The sequence below is a fragment of the Trachypithecus francoisi genome, unplaced genomic scaffold (genome assembly GCF_009764315.1).
Source record: "Trachypithecus francoisi isolate TF-2019V2 unplaced genomic scaffold, Tfra_2.0 Lachesis_group5, whole genome shotgun sequence".
NCBI classification, from domain to species: domain Eukaryota; kingdom Metazoa; phylum Chordata; class Mammalia; order Primates; family Cercopithecidae; genus Trachypithecus; species Trachypithecus francoisi.
This window is the reverse complement of record NW_022681470.1, coordinates 12,313,224-12,335,081: the sequence shown is the minus strand read 5'-3', so window position 1 is coordinate 12,335,081 and position 21,858 is coordinate 12,313,224. Positions and strand designations below refer to the sequence as shown.

Sequence of the window (21,858 nt, the reverse complement as noted above, 5' to 3'; positions counted from 1 at the left end):
GGTGGCTGAGAAAAAAGAAGAAAGCTGCCCAATCCACTGAGCCAGCAGATATAAAGAATGTAAGCTGCAAGCAAGCCAACAAACAAGGACTTCTTGAAGTCAAAAGCTGTCCTTTGGATCACTCAGATTTTGAGCTCCACCTCTTCCCTAAAACTGTTCTTTTCCAGTTACCCCACTGCATTTCCTGTTAGGTTTTTTGCCCCTTTAAACCCATATTCTCTTGGAGCTGTCCTACCCTCTCACCTGCCAGAAATGACTTAGAGCTGAGGGAGTCCTCACTACCTATATAGGTGAAGATCCCCTTTCTACTACATAGAGGAACATAATTATAATGAAAACGACTTACATGTATTGAGAATTAACTATATATTAGATACTGTTCTGAACACTTTACAGGTATTAACTCAGTCCCCACAATAGCCCCACGATGTAGTTACTAATAGTACTCCCATTCTAAGTGGAGGACATTGAGGCACATAAGTTACTTGTCCAAAGACACCACAGGTTGTGATCTGTACTCCTTGTTAGGATTCAGATACAGTTTGTTGCTAAAAACATTTCCTATAGATAATAACTGGCTGGGTTCTCTAGTAATGCTATATACTTCTGTGCTCTAAAGAGTTCAGTAGAGTTGTGGGTGGGCATTTGGTCCTGTGCGTAGCATTGTTTTGTAGGAAAATGGACTTTAAGAGCCATTTTAAAGAACTTTCGAGTTATCTACAGTTTGTGTAAAATCTCAGCTCTGTCTACCTAAACTAGACATGTTGTACATACTGTAATGTTTCAAGTCACTGAAATATTTTTTTCTTTTTAAGTTTTGCTCCAGATTACTATGATTGGGGACAACAAACTAACAGCTTCCTGGCACAAGCAGGAACGTTGCAAGACTCAACTTTGGATCCTGACAAACCAAGCGTTGGGTAGCATCAGTTAACAGTTTTATGGACGATTTCTCAGATGAAGAGCTTCAGAAAAATGTAGTGACCGCTGAATTTTTAGGGCACTTTTCCTTAAGAAATAGAACTTGATTTTTATTTGTTACAGGTTTCCAAATGGCTCCAGAGGACTAAGCAATAATGTAGATTGATAAACCCTTATTTTAGTACTAAAGAGGGAGCCTTGCTATTTCAGTGGGTATAATTTAAACTTTTTAAAGAAAATCTGTACTTTTATAAAGATGTATTTTATATAACTTAATAATGCTAAAGCATACTAGGTTTTTTTTTTCTTGAGAATGTTACTGCAATTATGTTGTAGTTTGCACAGACTTTTATGCATAATTCACTTTAAAAATATAGAATATATGGTCTAATAGTTTTTTAAAGCTTTTGGACTAAAGTATTCCTCAAATCTTACCTCTTCAGGTCACTGATGGTCACTCCGATTCTGAGTGCTGCATTGGTAGACTCCTAAAATACAATTGACAACTTAGAAAGCCAATTGCAACTCTAGTGTTGATAGTTAAAATGAAATAGTGTAGCAGTGGACTGTAAGGTCTTTAGAGATTTTTTTTTAAGGTTCAGGCAGTAGGTCCCTCAGAGAATCTCTTAAGGTTTGCCCAAAGAAAGATTGGTACTTCCTTTCAGTAGGGCGCTAATGTATACACATTAATGATAACAAGTTGATAACATTAAAAATGTAGCTGACTTATCCTATTAAACCTCCTCTGCTATATTCACAGATTCTGCATAGTTTTTCTTTCAGCCTAATGAAATCTAGTATGCATTACCTCAGGGCTACATCAAGAGTATACCCCTTTCCCAACTCACTGAATGTTGATTACATTCAAGGAGAAAATAAGAGGTTCCATAAAGGGCATTAATAACAAATATCCCAAGCCCTTAAGCTAAGACTATGTGGAATCCTAATAGTTTTTTCTGTAATCTCCAACTATATTTAAAATAATGCCCTTCTAAATAGCTCTGTAAAGAGCCTATTGGAAGCTGCACATTTAAAAATGGCAATAGCACTGCAATATGCTGTAGCATGATGCCTGTCAGCCATGTAAAGGGTATGTTCCAGACAAGTCCTTGTAAGTCATCTTTCATTTAAGTAAAAAACACGTTATGAAATACTGCCTCCCACACCAGAAGTGCCATCCTAAAAACTCCACTGTATATATCCTGGAGCCATAAAACTACCTATTGGGAGGCTAAGTGCTCTGCTTTTCTGTAAAACAGAGAGAAGGTTCTAGAGGAAGTACTGTTACCAGAAACAAGGTACCTTTCTGCTATGCCTAGGAATGTTCATCTGGGGACAGAGGGAAGGTCCAGTGAAAAGGAACTCACATTCACAAATCCTACTACATGATGCAACCCATTTCAGATGACTCTTCTCATTTTGATCTTCAGGAATAACTGATCCCTGGGCACTGATTTCACAGAGATGAAGCCTACTATTGTTTTGGTAGTATTTAAAATTGGGATCTCAAGTTTCAAATCGATCATCATTGGGCTTTTCATTTGTATAGAACACCTTTACTCTGCGTAATCCTACATAACATTCTTGTCTTTCAGTACATGAAAAAACTGGGGTTACAGCATTTAAAATAGTTGTCAGGGAAAATTCTACACTGAAGTGTGAACCCTACACTGTTTTTCAAGTTGCCTTAACACATTATAAGCTATTATTCCAAATAGCCTTACCAGGTTATTGTGGTCACACTGTATTACTAATACTTGGGAGAATTTAAAGGCAGACTCAGCATGTTTTAAACTCCTTTAAGTCACATCTTCAGAAAGTCCTGCAGTCCTTCAGTATTAGGTCAGCTAAGGGAAGATATATTTTTAAAAATAGTGATAAGCATCACTAATACCATACTCATCCTATAATAAGTAAACATAGTTCTGTTGTTGCTGGCAGAAAAATTGGAATACTCAGCATTAACTGATAAAAGTCAATCTACTTTTATGATGAAGCTACTGGGATTTATTTGAACTATTATTTTTGTCGCATAGTATAAAAATGTTCTAAGTGCCTATTTTTCTCATTCTCCTTTTAAAAATGTAATGCTAAAATTTCTAGAAGTGTTATAAACACAGAATACAAAAAAAAAAAACTATGATTGGTGACATCAAACTCTACTTTCCCTCTTAGTAAGTAAGGAAAATTAAAATTCCCTTTGGCTTTCTAATTTACTTGTTCTGCTAGGTACACTAACAAAACTACTTATGGCTGGGCGCAGTGGCTCACGCCTGTAATCCCAACACTTTGGAAGGCCAAGGAGGATCATGAGGTCAGGAGATCGAGACCATCCTGGCTAACACACTGAAACCCCATCTATACTAAAAATACAAAATATACCGGGCGAGGTGGCAGGCGCCTGTAGTCCCAGCTACTTAGGAGGCTGAGGCAGGAGAATGGCATGAACCCGGGAGGCGGAGCTTGCAGTGAGTGGAGATCATGCCACTGCACTCCAGCCTGGGTGACAGAGCAAGACTCCGTCTCAAAAAACAAAAAAACTACTTATGTGGAATATTGGATGCTAAGAGGAAAAGGAATGGTGATTACTGGTTGCAGAATACCCAATGTTCATTTGTTTTAAAGCAACACGATGAAATTAAAGCCCTGATAATTTGAAAGTTAAAGTGTATGGGGAAGAGGGAATCACCGAAAATTTTGTACCATCATTTAGCTAAGTCTGATGCAACACTGAAAAGTTTCATGGGAACGTTTCTGGGTAACTATTGGAAATAGGTTCTCTAACTATTGCAATAGGTGTCTACCTCTGCCGTTAATTGTTTAAGAATACTGTATAGATATTTTTCATTGGCTCTTTATCCTTTTTACAATGAACTTAGTTGAGCTGCTGATTAAAACATCTAGAGTATGTTACACAGAGTTGTGACTGTAAGAAGGTTTGACTATTACAATATACACATCAATCGTATTTATGCCAATTCTCTCTTGAATGTATCAGGCAAATTAAAAACTTTGCTGGTTAAATTTAGCTGCTTAGATCAGGCACACTCACTAATGCCTCCTCAAATTTCCTCTTTCACCAAAATCCAAGTCATCTGCTCTTTGTTGACCTCAGTGCTGGGCCAACACCTAGTTGAACACTTCATTAAACCTTATTAAGAAGAAAGGAATACATAATAGTAAACCCTAGAACTTGAAAAGCACTGTTAGAAAAAGGTTCTCATTTTTATATATCTCATTATATAGTGGATATTACTTGCTTTTAACAGTAAAGGTAAACTCAGAACTAAATGGGTCTAAATATTTGAAACTTTTATCGAGATTTCCAACTAGACAAACTTTATCTAAAAAATACCATTCTTTCACTTTAGATTGTTGCATGATGAAGAATAGACTAGCATAGATCTGATCAGAGACACATCTAATATGCATTCCCAGTTTTCATCTTATGTGAGAATTGTATTAAAGGACATTTCTAACTGTATATCATGTTATACAGACATGGGTCCAGATGGAGGAGCTGCTGAAAAGGATCAGGCTAAAATTGTGGAATTCTTCTCATCAAAAAGATTCAATTAATAAACTGATTAAAGTGAGGAAACACTGAACAAGGAACAGTGAGGGTAAGAGAGTGGGATTCAATCTCTATTGAGTACCTATTATATGTGAGACGCTGGGCTAGGCACTTGTCACGTTTCTTTGGATCCTAGTCTATACTCAGGAACACCCACATATTAATGTTACTTTAGGCCCTCAGCAAGGATACATGAAGAACTCTTGCACCAAGGGTCAAAATAAGTTGAAATCTTCTGAGGATGTCCCTGTGCCCATACCTAGATCTGTGTCAGAGTCCCTGTATCTGTTGCCCGGTTCCTATGGGCCAGGGCACTGATACTACATTCATTCCGTGTGGAGTTCTGAGATTGGCTGCCCAGGTCATTAATTATGGGTTCAGGGTCAGGGTCATAAGATCTAAATCCAGTGACTCAACAACTCCTAATGACATCTACCTGGTTCCTCCAAGTCTGGATTCTCTACCTCTAGTCCTTGAGCTATGGCTGGGCCCCCGTCTTCTGTTTTCTCAAACTGATTAATATCTTGCTAATACTAATTCCCTAGCTCCAAACCTGGTCTGCCCTTTTGGACCTTGGATGCCCTACCGTTCAAAATATTAGACTTTCTATGTCCAGAACAGATTTTTCTGCCCCCGAACTTAATTGGAGATCAGATGCCTATAAGATTCCCAAAATTGCTCCCTTTTTCTATTGATTCCTGTTACTATGACCTTTTTCCCCATCTATCTCACTAACCTCTAACAGTCCCTCCAGTCTCTTGGCAGGCCCAAGTTACAGTGCTCCTTGAAGGGATTAACCGAAGTATATAAAACATGCATTTATCCTAAACAAATAGTGCTTTACCAGGGCCATTAAATATGTGTAACTTAGTATCCTTTGAGTGCTGTCTCCTTGGTGAATTCACTAGCCAAGAGTCTGGGCTCTAGGTTTGCAGGTTTAAAGCTCATCAAAGGGAACAGAACATTCACGCATTTGGAGGTATATTCTATGAAGGGAAGCCACAGCGGAGGTTAAATGATACCAGTGTGTTGCTTGGAATGTTAACTCCGCTCTGACCAGTGTTAGGGGAATGACTTTAATTGATTAATAGCATCAATCTATGATGATCTGATAGCACTGTCAAGACAACACTAAGATTCATTCACATTGAGGACACCTTCTGCACTAGATAGGTGTCTAGTTGGCCATTCCCTTTTGGTTGATGTATTTTTTTCTTTTGGTGTATTCTCACTATAATCTAGTTAGGTTATAATGTCTAAGTTATATGATGGTAGGAATGTTTGTCTGTTTTGTTCACTGCTATAGTCCCAGCTACTATAACAGTGAATGAATAGTCAAATCCTGGTTTTTGGTCGATGGCTTTTTTTTGTTTTTTTCCACAGTAACTTCTTGCACTTGCACTTTTATCCACATATTAATTTTACAAGTTTAGTGCTCTTTTAAGGATTCCTCCCTCTTGTCTTATGAATCTTTGACAGATACCCAACTTTTGGGCAAATAATTTGTAATGGAATAAAAAATGAAATAGGGATTTTACATGAGAACAGTCCTTAAATCATTCCTAGAGACTATCTTAAAATAGAAGCACTGAGATGACATTCTGTCCACACAGGCATTGCCTCCTGTCTCTATCTGCCGTCATCTGTTTGGGCACTGCCAAATAGAACACTGTAATAATTAAAAAGTAATAAAAAGTGTATCTTTATCAGGTAAAGTATCACAAGAACAGTGACAAAATAAGTGGTTAAAAGTGCAACCCTTGGGAGAGAACTTGAGTTGGACAGTTTTAGTATGCTCTATATGTTAAGAATTTTTTAAAGCTCATATGGAAAAATAAACAAGAACAATTAAAAAACTGTATTAAAAAAAAAACAGGTGGTGGGGAAGAATGAGGGAGAACCAGTATGCAGATGCAGAGCTAAATACATAAGAGGATTCTACGACAAGATCCATGTAGCCTCTCAAATTCATCAGGACAAAACAAACAGTTCAATAAATAATATTGGAACAACTGGGTTAATCATCTATGGAAAAAATTAGGATAGATCCATAATTTACATCTTATGCCAGAATGTACTTCAAAGGTTCAAAATTTAGATGTAGAATTTAGGTGAATTATTCTATTGCTCTGGATTGAGAAAAACATTCTAATTATGACTCAAAATCCAGGAACCACTAAAAAATTGGTAATTCAGACTACATAAAAATTTTTTAAAACTCATGACAAAACCATTATAAGCAAAAGACAGATGACAAATTGGAAAGAAAATATTTGCAACTCATTACTGTCAAAGGGTTCATATCCCTAACAAATAAACAACATATGAACGATATAGTAGAAAAATGGATAGGAACAAAATAATATGGGAACACAAAAGGAAATACAAATGGCTCCTAAACATATTAAAAGGTGATCAACCTTAGGCATCATAAAAATGTACATACTGAGCAGTCAGGTGTGTGCCGTGCACCTATAATCCAGGCTATTCAGGAGGTTAAGGCTGGAGGATCACTTCAGCCCATGAGTTTGAGGCTACGGTGAACTATGATCATACCACTGCACTCCAGCCTGGGTGATAAGGTGGGACCCTGTCTCTTTTTTAAGGAAAAAAAAAGGAAAATAAAAGAATGTACACATTGATACATATTTTCATCTATCAGAATGGCCAGAATCCAACATTTTACTAACACAGCCATTGGTAAAGCTGCAGGTTAGCAAGTGCTATCATACATTTTGATGGTATGTGAATTGATGACTACCCCTATAAAAGACAATATGCCAGTATCTTTCAAAATTATAAATGCACAGTCTTTGCCCCCAAAATTCTTATCTTTGGGAATGTATTCTGCAGGTACAATATTTATATAAATGTGAAATGATGTATGTACAAGGTCTGGAAACAACTGCACTGCCCATTAAGAGAGGACTGGTTAATTCAGCACTGGCACATTCACATAATAGACTACCAAGCATCTACTTAAAAAATGAGAAAACTATCTAGTCATATGTGAAGACTGCCAAGACATACTGGGTGAAAAAAATGAAATATTACGTATATGATGTCAATTTTTGAGTAAAAATGAGAGAAAAACATAAGACTTTCCATTTGTTTATGTTTGTACATGTCTAAAACTGTGTGGATGGAAACCTAAGAAACCAAGAACACAGGTGATTAATGGTGGGAGATGTGTGTGCAGTGTAGGAAGCTGGGCCAAGGATAGAAGGAAGACACTCACTGAGTAACTTTTTCTATGGTTTGTTTCTTTTAACCATGTGAATGTATTACCTATTCAAAAAAATTAAATAAAATAAGCATATTTTATAAGCTTTATGATTCAATACAAATCAAACAATGCTTTTAATAGTTCCCACTTTGTAGCTGAATGGTAAAAGGCCAACTTACAAAACATCACAAAGTTTCTAGAATCAGTCTTTCTCGTCTCAAATTCTTGCTACACAACCTAGAATTTGTGACTATGGACAGGTTACTTAGCCTTTTTTATCCTCAGTCTTCTCACTTATAAAACAGAGAAGTAATTGTACCTACCTACTAGTGCTGTTGTGAAGATCTAACGGTGTATTTATTTAAACCCAAACTATGCATGTAAAAGCCCTTCATAGAGTGCCAGCCAATGCTTGCCATTATAAGAAACAACCTCTGATAAATACATCTTCTCCCTTCTCTGCAGGTTACAATCAAATCCTCATGCCATAAAAGGAAACACTTAAAATAGGGGGAAAAACAAGACAGAAAAGATTGCAGAAACATGTACTTTAATTCACATTTTCTAGATTATGGTGGGTACAACAGCAAATTATTTGGAATTCTGTTCAAAAATCAAAGCTTCACCTGTAGATATTACTTAAAATACAGTACACGAGATTTGTGTGTGTTTTGTTTTTGTTTTTTTACCAAATAATTTCCATGATACCATGTACCTAATCTGCGTATTTTGATGAGTAGCTATGGTTTCTGCAGGTACCTCAGTTTGCAAACTACTGAGAGGTTTACTGTGAACTGTTCCCAAATTTTCAGCTGAAGGCAATGCTGATGAAGATCAAAATAGGTGTCCTTTCTTAATTGTGGCACATAGGCAAAGTTGAAAAATATGGCACACAGTTTCATATACATACAGAGAATAAAAATATCGAATAATTCACAATGTTAAAAATGTGAAAACATTTTGACTTATCAAATTTTAAAACTGTGGAGTCTATTACTATTCTGTCTGATCCTCCTCATAATCTAAGAATCAAAACAGGAGAAACATTCAAAGTTTACCAATTTTAATATATAGTTTGTCTAACTTACATAGATGCCACTTAAGTAAAAAATAAACTTATGCCATTGAAGGAAGGACTGTTTTCCTTTTCTTCATTTTCATTACTTCATCAGCGGGTACAATCATTTCTGTCAGTTATATTATCAAGTGCTGAGTTTTTAAATGAGGTGATGAGATAAAGACAAAATGCCAAGAGCACCAGCAAAGCATTTTTACAATGCAGACAGTACTCTAGTGTATTATCACTTCACAACAAAAGATGTGAATTGGAAAAACAGTTTATATATCACAAGAACCATAAAATGTCACCAGGCTCACACAATCATTTAAGAAATAAAACACATACACAAAAATGTAGGCTGCCCCCTACAATCTAATTTATGATAAGGTTAATCAAAGTGAATTTCAGCCTAAGAATACTTCATTTATTTTCTTAGTTGTGAAAAAATTAGTTAAGAACCTTAAAAAGAACTTTCTACTCTAACTAGATCTTTTAATTTCCTAGGACATACTCTAATATACTAGTTTTCCTAAGCTTGAAACAAATCACAGTACAGAAAAAAATAAATAAATGGACATGAGCAAGGATTTTCTCTAGTAAACAGTTTAAATAATAGCCTTAGGCTGGGCGCGGTGGCTCAAGCCTGTAATCCCAGCACTTTGGGAGGCCGAGACGGGCGGATCGTGAGGTCAGGAGATAGAGACCATCCTGGCTAACACGGTGAAACCCCGTCTCTACTAAAAAATACAAAAAAACTAGCTGGGCGTGTTGGTGGGCGCCTGTAGTCCCAGCTACTCGGGAGGCTGAGGCAGGAGAATGGCGTGAACCCGGGAGGCGGAGCTTGCAGTGAGCTGAGATCCGGCCACTGCACTCCAGCCTGGGCAACAGAGCAAGACTCCGTCTCAAAAAAAAAAAAAAAAAAAAAATAGCCTTTAACTGAGGGAAGGGTGAAATAACACTATCAAACAGTTCTTTACATTTATAGTAATAAAGTGCAAATTTTTCACATCTTAAAACTCTGAATGAATACTAAGAATAATTCTTACTAATTTACTAAATTAACTGAATAGTCACTTTTTAGACAGTTTGCCTTAAGGCCCCCCCTCCTCCACCATACAATACTTGCATCCCTCAAGAAAAAGTAGAGGAGGCTCCAGTCAAGTCAGCCTTTTAAACAACTTAACAAAAAATATCACCACCATCAATAACACAACCCCAAGTTTACAAAGGTTTGAAATTAGGTGAGAAAATAAATAACTCTGAGACCTTAATACCCCCGCCACATCCCACCGAGAGATGGCTAAGTGTTTTTAAGAGGGGTGAGCCAAGCCAACTAAATACAATGTTTTAGATGTCACCAAATCATCAATGAACACATTTCAGACTTTGGCAGGATAAAATATGGATTTAAGAGCACTTATTCTTTAATTCAGAAAAGACTAAAGAGTCTAAGGAAAAACTCTAGATCTTGTACCTGCATTACTTTTACACAGATGCAACTTTCCAAATTGTATCTGCTGACATTTAAAAAAAAAATCAAGATTTTAAATACTGTTTAAAGATTTTAAATCCCAGATTTAGAAAATGACCGTTTAGGACTTAAGAGTCCTCTGTTGCTATGAATCACAGAAAGTACCGTTTATATACAGTGAAAAGAAAAGGTGAGGGGAGAGGAAGCTTAAAGGAGGGTTGACCTAATCTACCTTTTTATATATTCTGTCAGGGAAAAGCTCACTGAGTTCGAGGATTGCATAGACTGTATTCTAAAATAAATCCTTTAAAAATGCTTACTTTAAGTGAAAATAGCAACTTTTGTGTATCTAATATTTTCAGTTGGCATTATAAATTCATATAATCCCATTTAAATTTTATCAAGAAGTAATCTGTGTTAAATATTTCTGCAATGTTTTCTTTCTAAAAGTAACAATATCCAAAATGTCTTTGTCCCTAAAATTTCTAGGGGCAAAGAAAAGCAAAATCAAAAGGAGTTCTAAGTAAAAGCACACTCTTGGGCCAGCCCATTACACACATGAAATCTGGCTGCGTAGCATAGGGGGGAGGTCTTGTTCACCTTTATCAAAGCAGGTCCTTTAGACTGGAAACAGCAACAATAACAGCAACTACAAACTGCAAATAAAAACCAGTGAAATTGAAGTCCTGGGGAATCTTAAGGAGTTTCTGTAACTATGTATTGCAAGGGCCATTCATCATGGTGACAGTTCCAGATTCTAGAAATATTATAATATTTCTTTATATTATAGAAAGTGACACACACAGAGTGAGACAAGAGTAAAAATGCATTAAAAAGCATTGATAATTTTTTATCACTGACACCAGCCCTAAGCAACATCTGTTCCCTAGTTCTCCTTTTCCATATCAGACTGTGAACAGTGTTATTAGAATGCAGACATAGCCATCTAAAGTTTGACAACTGGAAATAAAGGATAATAGAATAAAAACAAAACCAATTCTAAAAAAAAAAAGAATTTTCAGCACATGAAAACACATGAAATTAAACACAGAATTAGTATAACTTACATATTTTAAAAGTATATACTTCATTTATAAATATCTCTAGTTGATTATTAAGAATCATAAATATTCAAGTGAGCATTTAAATTTTCTATTTGAGTTCAGAATTCTTGAAGTCAGATTAGTCTCTTTCTGCTGAATGCTCATAATTAAAAGGCTTTCCACAGTCACTTTATGTCTCTAGTTAGACACATAAAAGCCTTTATTACCTACTGTGTTGTAATAAGACTTTAAAATTCTGCAAGTCTCTTATACTTGTAGAAAGCCTGTAGAAGAAAGAAAAAGCATATTAGTAAAGCTAACATGATGCATACATATTTCAAATTATTGATATTGTTACATAAGCTATCATTTGAAAGCAAAATCTAAAATAAAAAACACCAAGCACTGAAGCTTCCATGCTTAAATGGGTATTCTCATTAAGATTGGTTTAGAAGGGGCAAAGGAAGCCTGTTACTTCATACTATCTGCAGACACTAGATTAATAATGGGAACAGGGATATGAATAATTCTTAATAAAGAATCTCAAATCATTTACGATTGGTATAATAAATTTATTTTGCACAGTTCTCTTCAAATGATTGCTCTTTACTCAGTGTTGCCCAAACACACTAATTTGTCTTATGTTATTAGCTCCCTAAGGGTAGAGACTCTTATTTTGTCTCCTGTTGAGTCTCTCTCCTGTGCCCCATACCCACTGATGCTTATAGTATTCAATAAATGATTACTGACTGATCAAATGAAGTGCCTCTCAGACCAGGCCAAAAAGTAAAACTCAGGGATGGGAAATATAAAAAAGTAATTCTAAAAGCTCAATTATCCCTATGTACAATTCAGGAGTGATAGAAGAAAAATCTTTAACTATTTGATAGAAGAAAAGTTATTCCTTAATCACTTAGAAGGACAGGCAATGTTCTAAGCCCACCACATATATGATCTCACTATCAGGAAACAAACTCGGAAAGCAGTGATTTGCCTGAGTTCATACACTACTAAAGAGCAGGCCAGGATTCCAGAACTGTAGGACCCCTGATTCTGAGTCCATTACTCTAGGGAACAATAAAAGGTAATAAGCTTTTTTTTTTTTTTTTTTTTTTTTTTGAGACGGAGTCTCGCTCTGTCGCCTGGGCTGGAGTGCAGTGCCCGGGTCTCAGCTCACTGAAAGCTCTGCCTCCCGGGTTTACGCCATTCTCCTGCCTCAGCCTCCCAAGTAGCTGGGACTACAGGCGCCAGCCACCTCGCCCGGCTAGCTTTTTTTGTATTTTTTAGTAGAGACAGGGTTTCACCGTGTTAGCCAGGATGGTCTCGAACTCCTGACCTCGTGATCCGCCCGTCTCGGCCTCCCAAAGTGCTGGGATTACAGGCTTGAGCCACCGCGCCCGGCCGGTAATAAGCTTTAGATATAGAACTAAAACAAGAAAGGCTGCATTTGTGAGTATTTTTTAAGAGACCGAAGGAAATTTTCAGTTGTTTTGAAATTCTCAATTGCTTTCATCTTTCTCAACTTGGACTTACGAGATGCTTAAATTATTTACAATAATTTTCATTTCAATTTATTTAAATTTCATTCAGTATCTCCTGTGTTATCTTTCTTTTTTTTTTTTTTTGAGACGGAGTCTCGCTCTGCCACCCAGGCTGGAGTGCAGTGGCCGGATCTCAGCTCACTGCAAGCTCCGCCTCCCGGGTTCACGCCATTCTCCTGCCTCAGCCTCCTGAGTAGCTGGGACTACAGGCGCCCGCCACCTCGCCCGGCTAATTTTTTTTTTTTTTGTATTTTTTTTTTTTTTGTAGAGACGGGGTTTCACCGTGTTAGCCAGGATGGTCTGGATCTCCTGACCTCGTGATCCGCCCGTCTCGGCCTCCCAAAGTGCTGGGATTACAGGCTTGAGCCACCGCGCCCGGCCTCCTGTGTTATCTTTCTACAGGCCTTATAAGTGGACTGAATTTTTTATGAAATGCCAGTTCATGGATAGTCTATATCTATCCTGTGTCTGAAATCTCAGCCTACATAGTCATCTTTAAATACAGGGAAGCAACAGGTGAAATCCTTGCTATTGAGATGGGAAATGGCCAGGCACAGTGGCTCCTGCCTGTAATCCCAGCACTTTGGGAGGCCAAGACAGGAGAATCACTTGCAGCCAGGTGTTTGAGACCAGACTGAAGAACAAAGTGAGACCCCATCTCTACAAATTGTTTTTTTAATTAGTCAGGCAAAATAGCATGTGTCTGTAGTCCCAGCCACTCGGGACGCGCAGGTGGAAGGAATGCCTGACCCCAGGATTTGGACGCTGCAGTGAGCCATGATCGCACCACTGCATTCCAGCTGGATGACAGGGCAAGACCCTCATTTCTTAAAAAAAAAAAAAAAAAAGCGAGGGGACATATAATAAATCTGTTTTTAATTTAACTGTTTCTTTTTAACTTAAAACACATGTTAAGAAAAACAAGAAATAATCTGTGTATTACTTAGTCCCCTATTGTTTTTTTTAAATTCTTCCTCGAGTTGACTTTTTTCTCTTTTTCCCCAAGGAAGCACAGTATTATTTTCTGTGATTCTTTTCCTTCTGTTCTGTATTCCTCAGTTGGCATTACATGCATCTCTGCCGGCAAATTCAAATTATTTTTTAAACCACTGGTGATATAAACAAGCAAGCAAATTATATGTCTGAATACAGAAGTAAATCATGTAGAAATGAGTGAAAGAAAAATGACCTCTGAGCTTCAGAAATAAAAAGCATACTGCAGGAAAGAGGTGAGAAAAGAACAAAATAGTAATGAAAATTTAAGAAAAATAAGGAGCAGATGAAGCTTTTAATTTTCTTTCATCATCTTCTCAATCACACATTTCTTACTCCTGCTATTGTAGCTGAACAAGTTATAGCTAAGTAAAAAGATTATTAGAAGAATATCTTCCCCACAAAATTAAGGCGGCAAACTGAAAAACACTGGCAATTGGAAACTCAGTTTTTCCTATGACCTGCAGAGAAACTGGCTTGTCAGCATTAAGGCCTCTCGAAGTTAGTACAGATACAATACAAAATTTTTTTTGTCAACAAAACAAACCCTACTTTTAGCAGAGAAGATTATCTTTGCAGTTTGTTGAAACCCAGTGGGAAATCAAAAATCTTCAACACATAATAGTTCTTACCTTCCAAAAGCATTTAAAAGAGCAACTATTTCCTGTCGGGTGAGTTGGAAGCCTTTAGATGGACTATTCTCTGGAAGCTTTTGGATTTCTTTTTCAGAGAATAATATCTTCAGGGCAGTTCCTAAACCCTGAGTCTAAAGAAAATACCAACAAACTCATAATTAACTTTATATAATAATAACTAGTATAAAGGCTTAAAGGAATATACAGCCACTGTTATGACAGTTAGAAAATTCATATGAACTGAGCTTTTCACAAAAATGTTACTACAGTTTCTACTTTCTCACAGGTTATGCATATGATAAACATATCTGAGCTGTTAAGGAAACCTGAATAGTCTAACACTTATTGAATACATATCATACTATTCCAAATTATTAAAATGCCTTTTTTAACCTTGAAAATATCATATTAGGATTACAATGTTCAATTTGTAACCATAAAGGATTTTTTACAGCTTTTAGCAATTCAAAACTCAGAGATTAATGATACCTACACTTAATAATTTCTCAATTATTAGCACTACAGAAAAAGACATATTTGATTTCAGTGTAGCCTCCCTCCATTGTAATAATTCTGTCTATTTTTTTTTTTTTTTTTTTTTTGAGGCGGAGTCTCACTCTGTCGCCCGGACTGGAGTGCAGTGGCCGGATCTCAGCTCACTGCAAGCTCCGCCTCCCGGGTTTACGCCATTCTCCTGCCTCAGCCTCCCGAGTAGCTGGGACTACAGGCGCCCGCCACCTCACCCGGCTAGTTTTTTTTTTTTTAGTAGAGACGGGGTTTCACTGTGTTAGCCAGGATGGTCTCGATCCCCTGACCTTGTGATCCGCCCATCTCGGCCTCCCAAAGTGCTGGGATTACAGGCTTGAGCCACCGTGCCCGGCTTTTTTTTTTTTTTTTTTTTAATTTTCTATGAATTATCATCTTTGTAAGAAAGAGAAAAATATTCACCAATCCTTTTTTTTTTTTGAGGCGGAGTCTCGCTCTGTCGCCCGGACTGGAGTGCAGTGGCCGGATCTCAGCTCACTGCAAGCTCCGCCTTCCGGGTTTCCGCCATTCTCCTGCCTCAGCCTCCCGAGTAGCTGGGACTACAGGCGCCCGCCACCTCGCCCGGCTAGTTTTTGTATTTTTAGTAGAGACGGGGTTTCACCGTATTAGCCAGGATGGTCTCGATCTCCTGACCTCGTGATCCGCCCGTCTCGGCCTCCCAAAGTGCTGGGATTACAGGCTTGAGCCACCGCGCCCGGCCACACCAATCCTTTTGACATTGGCTTACACAGAGTAATAGACCTGTCACGCAGAGCTTTCCTATTTTGACTAAGTGACCTTCTTTTGCTCATTTCAACAAATTCAATGACCAAGACTTGATACTTCAATCTTTTTATATAATTACATTTTACCTTTCTATATACATATGTAAAATACAAATATACTCGGTTCGTAATGACCACCAACTTCACAAATGAATCTGGTATCATACCAATAGATACATAGACACAATAAAACTAAAATCACTAAAGAATAATATGAGAAACATCCTTTCACATACATGTAACACATATACCTTAATACATTTCATCAACAGAAAAAACACTTTGGATCTGCCTATTTCTAAATTCTAATTCAATGAACAATGAGGACATTTTAATAAAAAGCTTGCACTCAGTGGAAAAAATAAAGGTTAGCAATGGCTTCAAAAGAGAAGACAGTACATGTACCTGTAATTTTCCCCATAATCTGCATTTGTCACATCCAACACAGTCCATTATACGGGAGATATTCTTGAAATGTAATCGGAATTCCTCCTAGCAAGCAGAAAATATTTTCAGTCTAATTAGACTTTTAAAATTGAACTGCATTTGGCTAAATGATAAGTTTTGATGCTTATTAATAAATCAGTTGTGTTTTTCGTTTGAGAAGGAGTTTTGCTTTGTCGCCCAGGCCAGAGTGCAGTGGCACAATCTTGGCTCACTGCAAACTCCACCTCCCAGGTTCAAGGGATTCTCCTGCCTCAGCCTCCCAAGTAGCTCAGATTACAGGCACATGCCACCATGTCCAGCTAATTTCTGTATTTTTAGTACAGACGGGGTTTCGCCATGTTGGCCAGACTGGTCTTGAACTCCTGACCTCAAATGATCCACCCACCTCGACCTCCCAAAGTGCTAAGATTATGGTGTGAGCCACCATACCCAACCTGAGTTGTGTTTTGCAACAGTAAAGAAAAATATTTGAACTTATATAACACGGCACATAAAATACTGACATCAATGGAAATTTTTCATTCTGTATATTAATTCAATAAACTTTTCACTTAGGAGCTACTTTATGCAAAGCACCAAAATATGCCCTATGGGAGACACAAAAGTAAATAATACATGGTCTTTACTTTTAAGGAACTTAATTGCTGCTCCCATTTGTTATCTACATACAACCAACAATAAATATGTCTAGTGTATGTTTCACTTATTTTTGATTCTTTGCTTTGTGTAAGCCTGTATCAGAAAGCTAGTCCTAGAACAAAAATCAATTTTTGTATCACTCCTTAGTACCATACTATGTATGTTTGTCATGGTTGCTCAATCAATATGAATGATAACAGGCCTGTGTGACACACATGGTCCCACAGTCCTCTACGTTTGCCAATGCAGTTTTTATGGAGATGCTTGCTGGATCCCTCTATTTTGCTGTAATAGTTTGCTGCACTAGCCAGGCACAGTGGCTCACACCTGTAATCCCAGTACTATGGGAGGCCAAGGTGGGTGTATCACTTGAGGTCATAAGTTCGAGACCAGCCTAAACAACACAGTGAAACCTCATGTCTACTAAAAATACAAAATTAGCCAGGTGTGGTGGCACATGCCTGTAATCCCAGCTACTTGGGAGGCTGAGGCAGGAGGATAGCTTGAACCCGGGAGGCGGAGGTTGCAATGAGCCAAGATCGCACCACTGCATTCTAGCCTGGGCAACAAGAGTGAAATTCTGTCTCAAAAAAGTTTCCTACACTGGGGAAATTCTCCTGCCTGTAAGCATTTGTGTGCAATATGCCTTTAAGGTTGGTCTCACCTCATCTGCTAATAAGATTGGTTAAGAGAAAATTTCCTCATTTGTTTCACACGGCAACTGTAGAAAATAAAAATCATTTTATTGCATTGAGGGAACTATTTTATTGCATGAAGCTGGAGGCAAGTAGCCTGAAAACTCTGGCTACCACAAGCCCTGACCAGCTGCCAAAGGGTTGAAAGGAATCAATACCTTGGCAAAGAAAGACAATATAAATAGAACACAAAAACTCCTGTGCTGGTCATATTCTCATATAATATAAGTTATCTGCAGCAGATGGAAAATGGACATAGGTTCTCCTTCATATATCTTTGACAAACAGCAAACACAATCCCAGCATTGTGTAGTTAAAAGCTTGTTGTGAGACTCTTAGGCTTTGCTTATCTCACTTTCCTCATCTACAAAAACATACATAATTATAGTTGCCCTACTACACAAGATCATTCTGAAGATTAAAAGTAGAACATATGTGTCGATACTTAGAAAACAGGAAGCATTATAAAAATTCATTATAAATTAAAAATTCATTATAAAAATGAATTAACATATTAAATACCAAAATGGCAATATACCTCTAAAACAACTGTAAAATAAAACAACCTTCCAACACTAAAATATAGTTGTGACTAAATTACTTATTTCAGAAATACCAAGAAAGTCTCACCAATGGAGAATCACTCAGTATTGATTTATTGGTTCCTATAGTACATCCACATCTAAAACATCTTGGGGTCAAATGTGTTTTAGAATTCAGAAGTTTTTAAATTTTAGAAATACAGTACATGTATTATATATTGTGAAACATCTCACCAGAGTGTGAGGAAACACCCTGCAATCAAATCCATTAATGCTTCTGTAGCAAAATATAAAAAATTCATACCAAGCAGAATTTGAAAAACAAAAAACTCCACAAAACTATGAGTATCTGCTATATTCTTACATCAGTTTAGGTCAGGTTTTGCTAAAAAATTACCTTGTACTAAACATGAGAAAATGTTTCAGTTTTTGAAACTACTCGGATTTCAGAAGTGCATATAAAAGACTGTGAGGCTGTACTCAAGGATTATTTGCGGCCAGGTGTGGTGGCTCGTGCCTGTAATCCTAGGTACTTGGGAGGCTGAGGTGGGAAGACAGCTTGAGGCCAGGAGTTTGAGACCAGCCTGGGCAACATAGCGAGACCCCGTCTCAAAAAATAAATTTAAAAGTAAAAAAAAAAAAAAAAAAGAATATTTGCCAATTTCAAATAGTTTTATGAACATTTTAAGGGTACAATTTGTTTCTTAATGTACTTTAAGCAAATGAAAATAAAGAACACCTAACATAAAGTTTGGTAATGTTCCAAAAACATTCTCCTTCTGATATCACAGGTTAACAGGTAGTTTTTACCTTTTAAGTTAGTCCAAAGGGACAACAACATAATAGTTTCAAAAACTGTAACATTCCATAAAATAAACTTTAGAAAAATATGTTATTTATTGCCCGCAAAGTGGCTAAAAGCTCATGGTATTTTGAAAGCTGCATCAAAACAACAATATATACTGATTTTAAATAAAGAAAACTTTCCCGCAACTAGTTCTTTTAAAAAGACATTTATAAAGGTGTTGTAGGACACACTAATGACCAACGATTCACTAAGCAGTTGGTCAATAGGAACTGAGAAAGAAATATGGAAAAGGCTTTTTGTACCATTTGTGGTAAAATCCAATCAGACCAACTCTGACAAGCTGGAAAACCGGGAAAGAAAATAATTTAGATGAACAGCATTAAAACATAACCAGCAAGCTGCTCCTAACCCCATGTCCCAGTCAAGAACTTTTTACCTTTAGTGACTTAGCCCCTTTTTTGTCACCTGCAAACATGGATTTCTCATCAAAGTGCATGGGAAAGGACCTGATAAAATGATAGTATTGTAATAAGTTACACATGAAAAATCCACATACTCTGTATCAGAAATCTGATAAAATTTTCTATCCTTACAAATATTTAAAATTCATTATTTACTGATTTAAGGTTTGATGATGTAGAAAAGTGACAAACAGTTCACACACAAACTATTTCATAAAAGACTAAAGCAAGACACAGATGGCTGTTAAATTTGGTAATACTGTAATGTTTTAAATAAATGACATAATCTAAAAAATTAACTGAAAATCTATGTAAAAAATAGGCAATATTCTCTTAATATTCTTTAAAAATGTAATACATAATTTACTTTAAACACTTCTTAATCTTTCTCCTCCATGCTTATTTTAAAAACCAGTAAACTTGAGTTTTCTTGACCAAGTGATTTGTTTAAAAGGTTATATTCTAGAAGGTAAAGCTAATGTTTCCTTACATATCCATCCCAATGCAAACACACATATAATATCACCTAAATTTAAATATAGTAACTAGAGGCCAGGCACGATGGCTCACGCTTCTAATCCCAGTACTTTGGGAGGCAGAGGAGGGTGGATCACTTGAGGCCAAGAGCTTGAGACCAGCCTGTTCAACATGGTGAAACCCCATCTCTACTAAAAATAACAAAAATTAGCTAGGTGTGATGGCACACACCTGTAATCTCAGTTACTCAGGAGGTTGAGGCACAAGAATTGCTTGAACCTGGGAGGCAGAGGCTGCAGTGAGCCAAGATCGCGCCACTGCACTCCAGCCAGGGCAACAGAGCAAGCCTCTGTCTCAAAAATAAGTAAGTAAATAAAGTGACTAGAAGAATACAAAATTGGTAGAAAGACCATTACAGTAGCACTAAATTTTGATACTACATAAAATTTAGTGATTTTTTTTTTTTTTTTTTTTTTTTGAGACGGAGTCTCGCTCTGTCGCCTGGGCTGGAGTGCAGTGGCCGGATCTCAGCTCACTGCAAGCTCCGCCTCCCGGGTTTACGCCATTCTCCTGCCTCAGCCTCCCAAGTAGCTGGGACTACAGGCGCCCGCCACCTCGCCCGGCTAGTTTTTTGTATTTTTTTTAGTAGAGACGGGGTTTCACCGGGTTAGCCAGGATGGTCTCTATCTCCTGACCTCGTGATCCGCCCGCCTCGGCCTCCCAAAGTACTGGGATTACAGGCTTGAGCCACCGCGCCCGGCCAATTTAGTGATTTTTAAAGCACTATTCTCAAGTGTGAAAATTTCTGGAAAAAAAAAAAAAAGGCTTATTGATGCTTTTTCATCAACATTTTCAGAAATATTTTTAAATTCTGTTGTTCTGTTGATCACTTTCCTTTTCTGTTCTACATCTCCCCTTGCTTAACTGTTAGGAGTCAGTTTTTGTGTGCTTTAAGTACTACCTCATTTGAATACAGAGAGTAGAATTTCAAATCACGGATAGTCAATTCTTACTTTGTATCTTGAAAGATATTCAGTAGAAGAGTTTTTGTGTCAGCATCTTCTTCTGCATTTCCAGTGTAAAGATCGACAATTGAGCGCTCAAAATATGGAGCCACCTTTGACAAAGCTCGAAGCTCAATCAAGTATAAAAAGTAAAGATTCTTGAGCCTTCTCGGACCTTCTCCCTTGGTTTCCACAGGGTCAAAGCGGCGTTTGAATTCTTTAATATTAGGTCCCCAACTGGGCTTACCCCAGGTTTCTAAAGAGAAAGAGAAATACATTACATTATTTTAGTAAATAGGATTTTTTTTTTCTGCTCTAAAGAATATGTATTCCCTCCAATAATTTTTACACTAATAAAAGGCAAAATCTCCACTTAAAAATATGATTACCTTCCAAAAGATAATTTGTGCATAGATGTAAATTGATGCTAGCATGAAGTCCCGATATGAGCTTATAGAAGACTCTTTTCTCCAGACACAAACCTATTCAGAAAAATATTGAAAAAGAAATCACACCTATTTAGATATCAGAAAAATTGACTCAAGGAGGTTCAGTATGTAGGCTTATTTTTGATTGAAGAACATTACAATAAATCAAGGGATAATATAAAACTGATTAGATCAAGATTTTTTCACTAGAAGGCAAAATAAGATTTTGGCTTCAGAATGAAGTTAACTGAATATGATGAGAACTTAATGCTGAAAAAAGCAGAAAAGTTTGAGCAACTGGGAGTCAAAACACTATGGATAAAGTTGGCAAGTTCCCATGTTACTCAGAGAGCAACAGCACAGGTTTTCTTGTTGTTTAGGCTAAGAACTTACCAAAGTAAATGTAATTATAAAGTCACTGCTGGATTTTTTTTTTCCCCTTCCTTATATGTGTTATTTGTTAGCAGAGAAATAAGGGTTTTATTAACCTTCTGCCCTGGAATTGTCTAATTTTTTAACCATATGTTCTACTTGTAAGGAGCTGAAACTTGGAAAACAGAAATCCAGAAATTTCAACTAATTA

General features: G+C 37.0%; 2 protein-coding genes across 3 annotated transcripts in view; one reads left to right on the top strand and one right to left on the bottom strand.

Annotated features, from left to right (window-relative positions):
* The window catches only part of GPR137B (G protein-coupled receptor 137B), a 75,778-nt gene extending 67,959 nt beyond the window's left edge, over positions 1 to 7,819 (top strand). The window contains exon 7 of the mRNA XM_033198281.1: positions 816 to 7,819. Within this exon, the coding sequence (XP_033054172.1) occupies positions 816 to 924 (109 nt within the window). The 3' untranslated portion in view covers positions 925 to 7,819. The remainder of the gene's footprint in view (positions 1 to 815) is intronic.
* A 2,165-nt stretch (positions 7,820 to 9,984) lies between these two features.
* The window catches only part of ERO1B (endoplasmic reticulum oxidoreductase 1 beta), a 66,591-nt gene continuing 54,717 nt past the window's right edge, over positions 9,985 to 21,858 (bottom strand). The window contains exons 11-17 of one of the 2 annotated variants that reach the window (XM_033198279.1): positions 21,237 to 21,329; positions 20,857 to 21,103; positions 19,342 to 19,411; positions 16,180 to 16,266; positions 14,462 to 14,595; positions 11,523 to 11,579; positions 9,985 to 10,908 (exon numbers count right to left, since the gene is read on the bottom strand). In XM_033198279.1, the coding sequence (XP_033054170.1) occupies positions 10,902 to 10,908; positions 11,523 to 11,579; positions 14,462 to 14,595; positions 16,180 to 16,266; positions 19,342 to 19,411; positions 20,857 to 21,103; positions 21,237 to 21,329 (695 nt within the window). In that variant the 3' untranslated portion in view covers positions 9,985 to 10,901. Of the gene's footprint in view, positions 11,580 to 14,461; positions 14,596 to 16,179; positions 16,267 to 19,341; positions 19,412 to 20,856; positions 21,104 to 21,236; positions 21,330 to 21,858 lie in introns of both variants that reach the window. The other variant, XM_033198280.1, reaches the window with a different exon arrangement.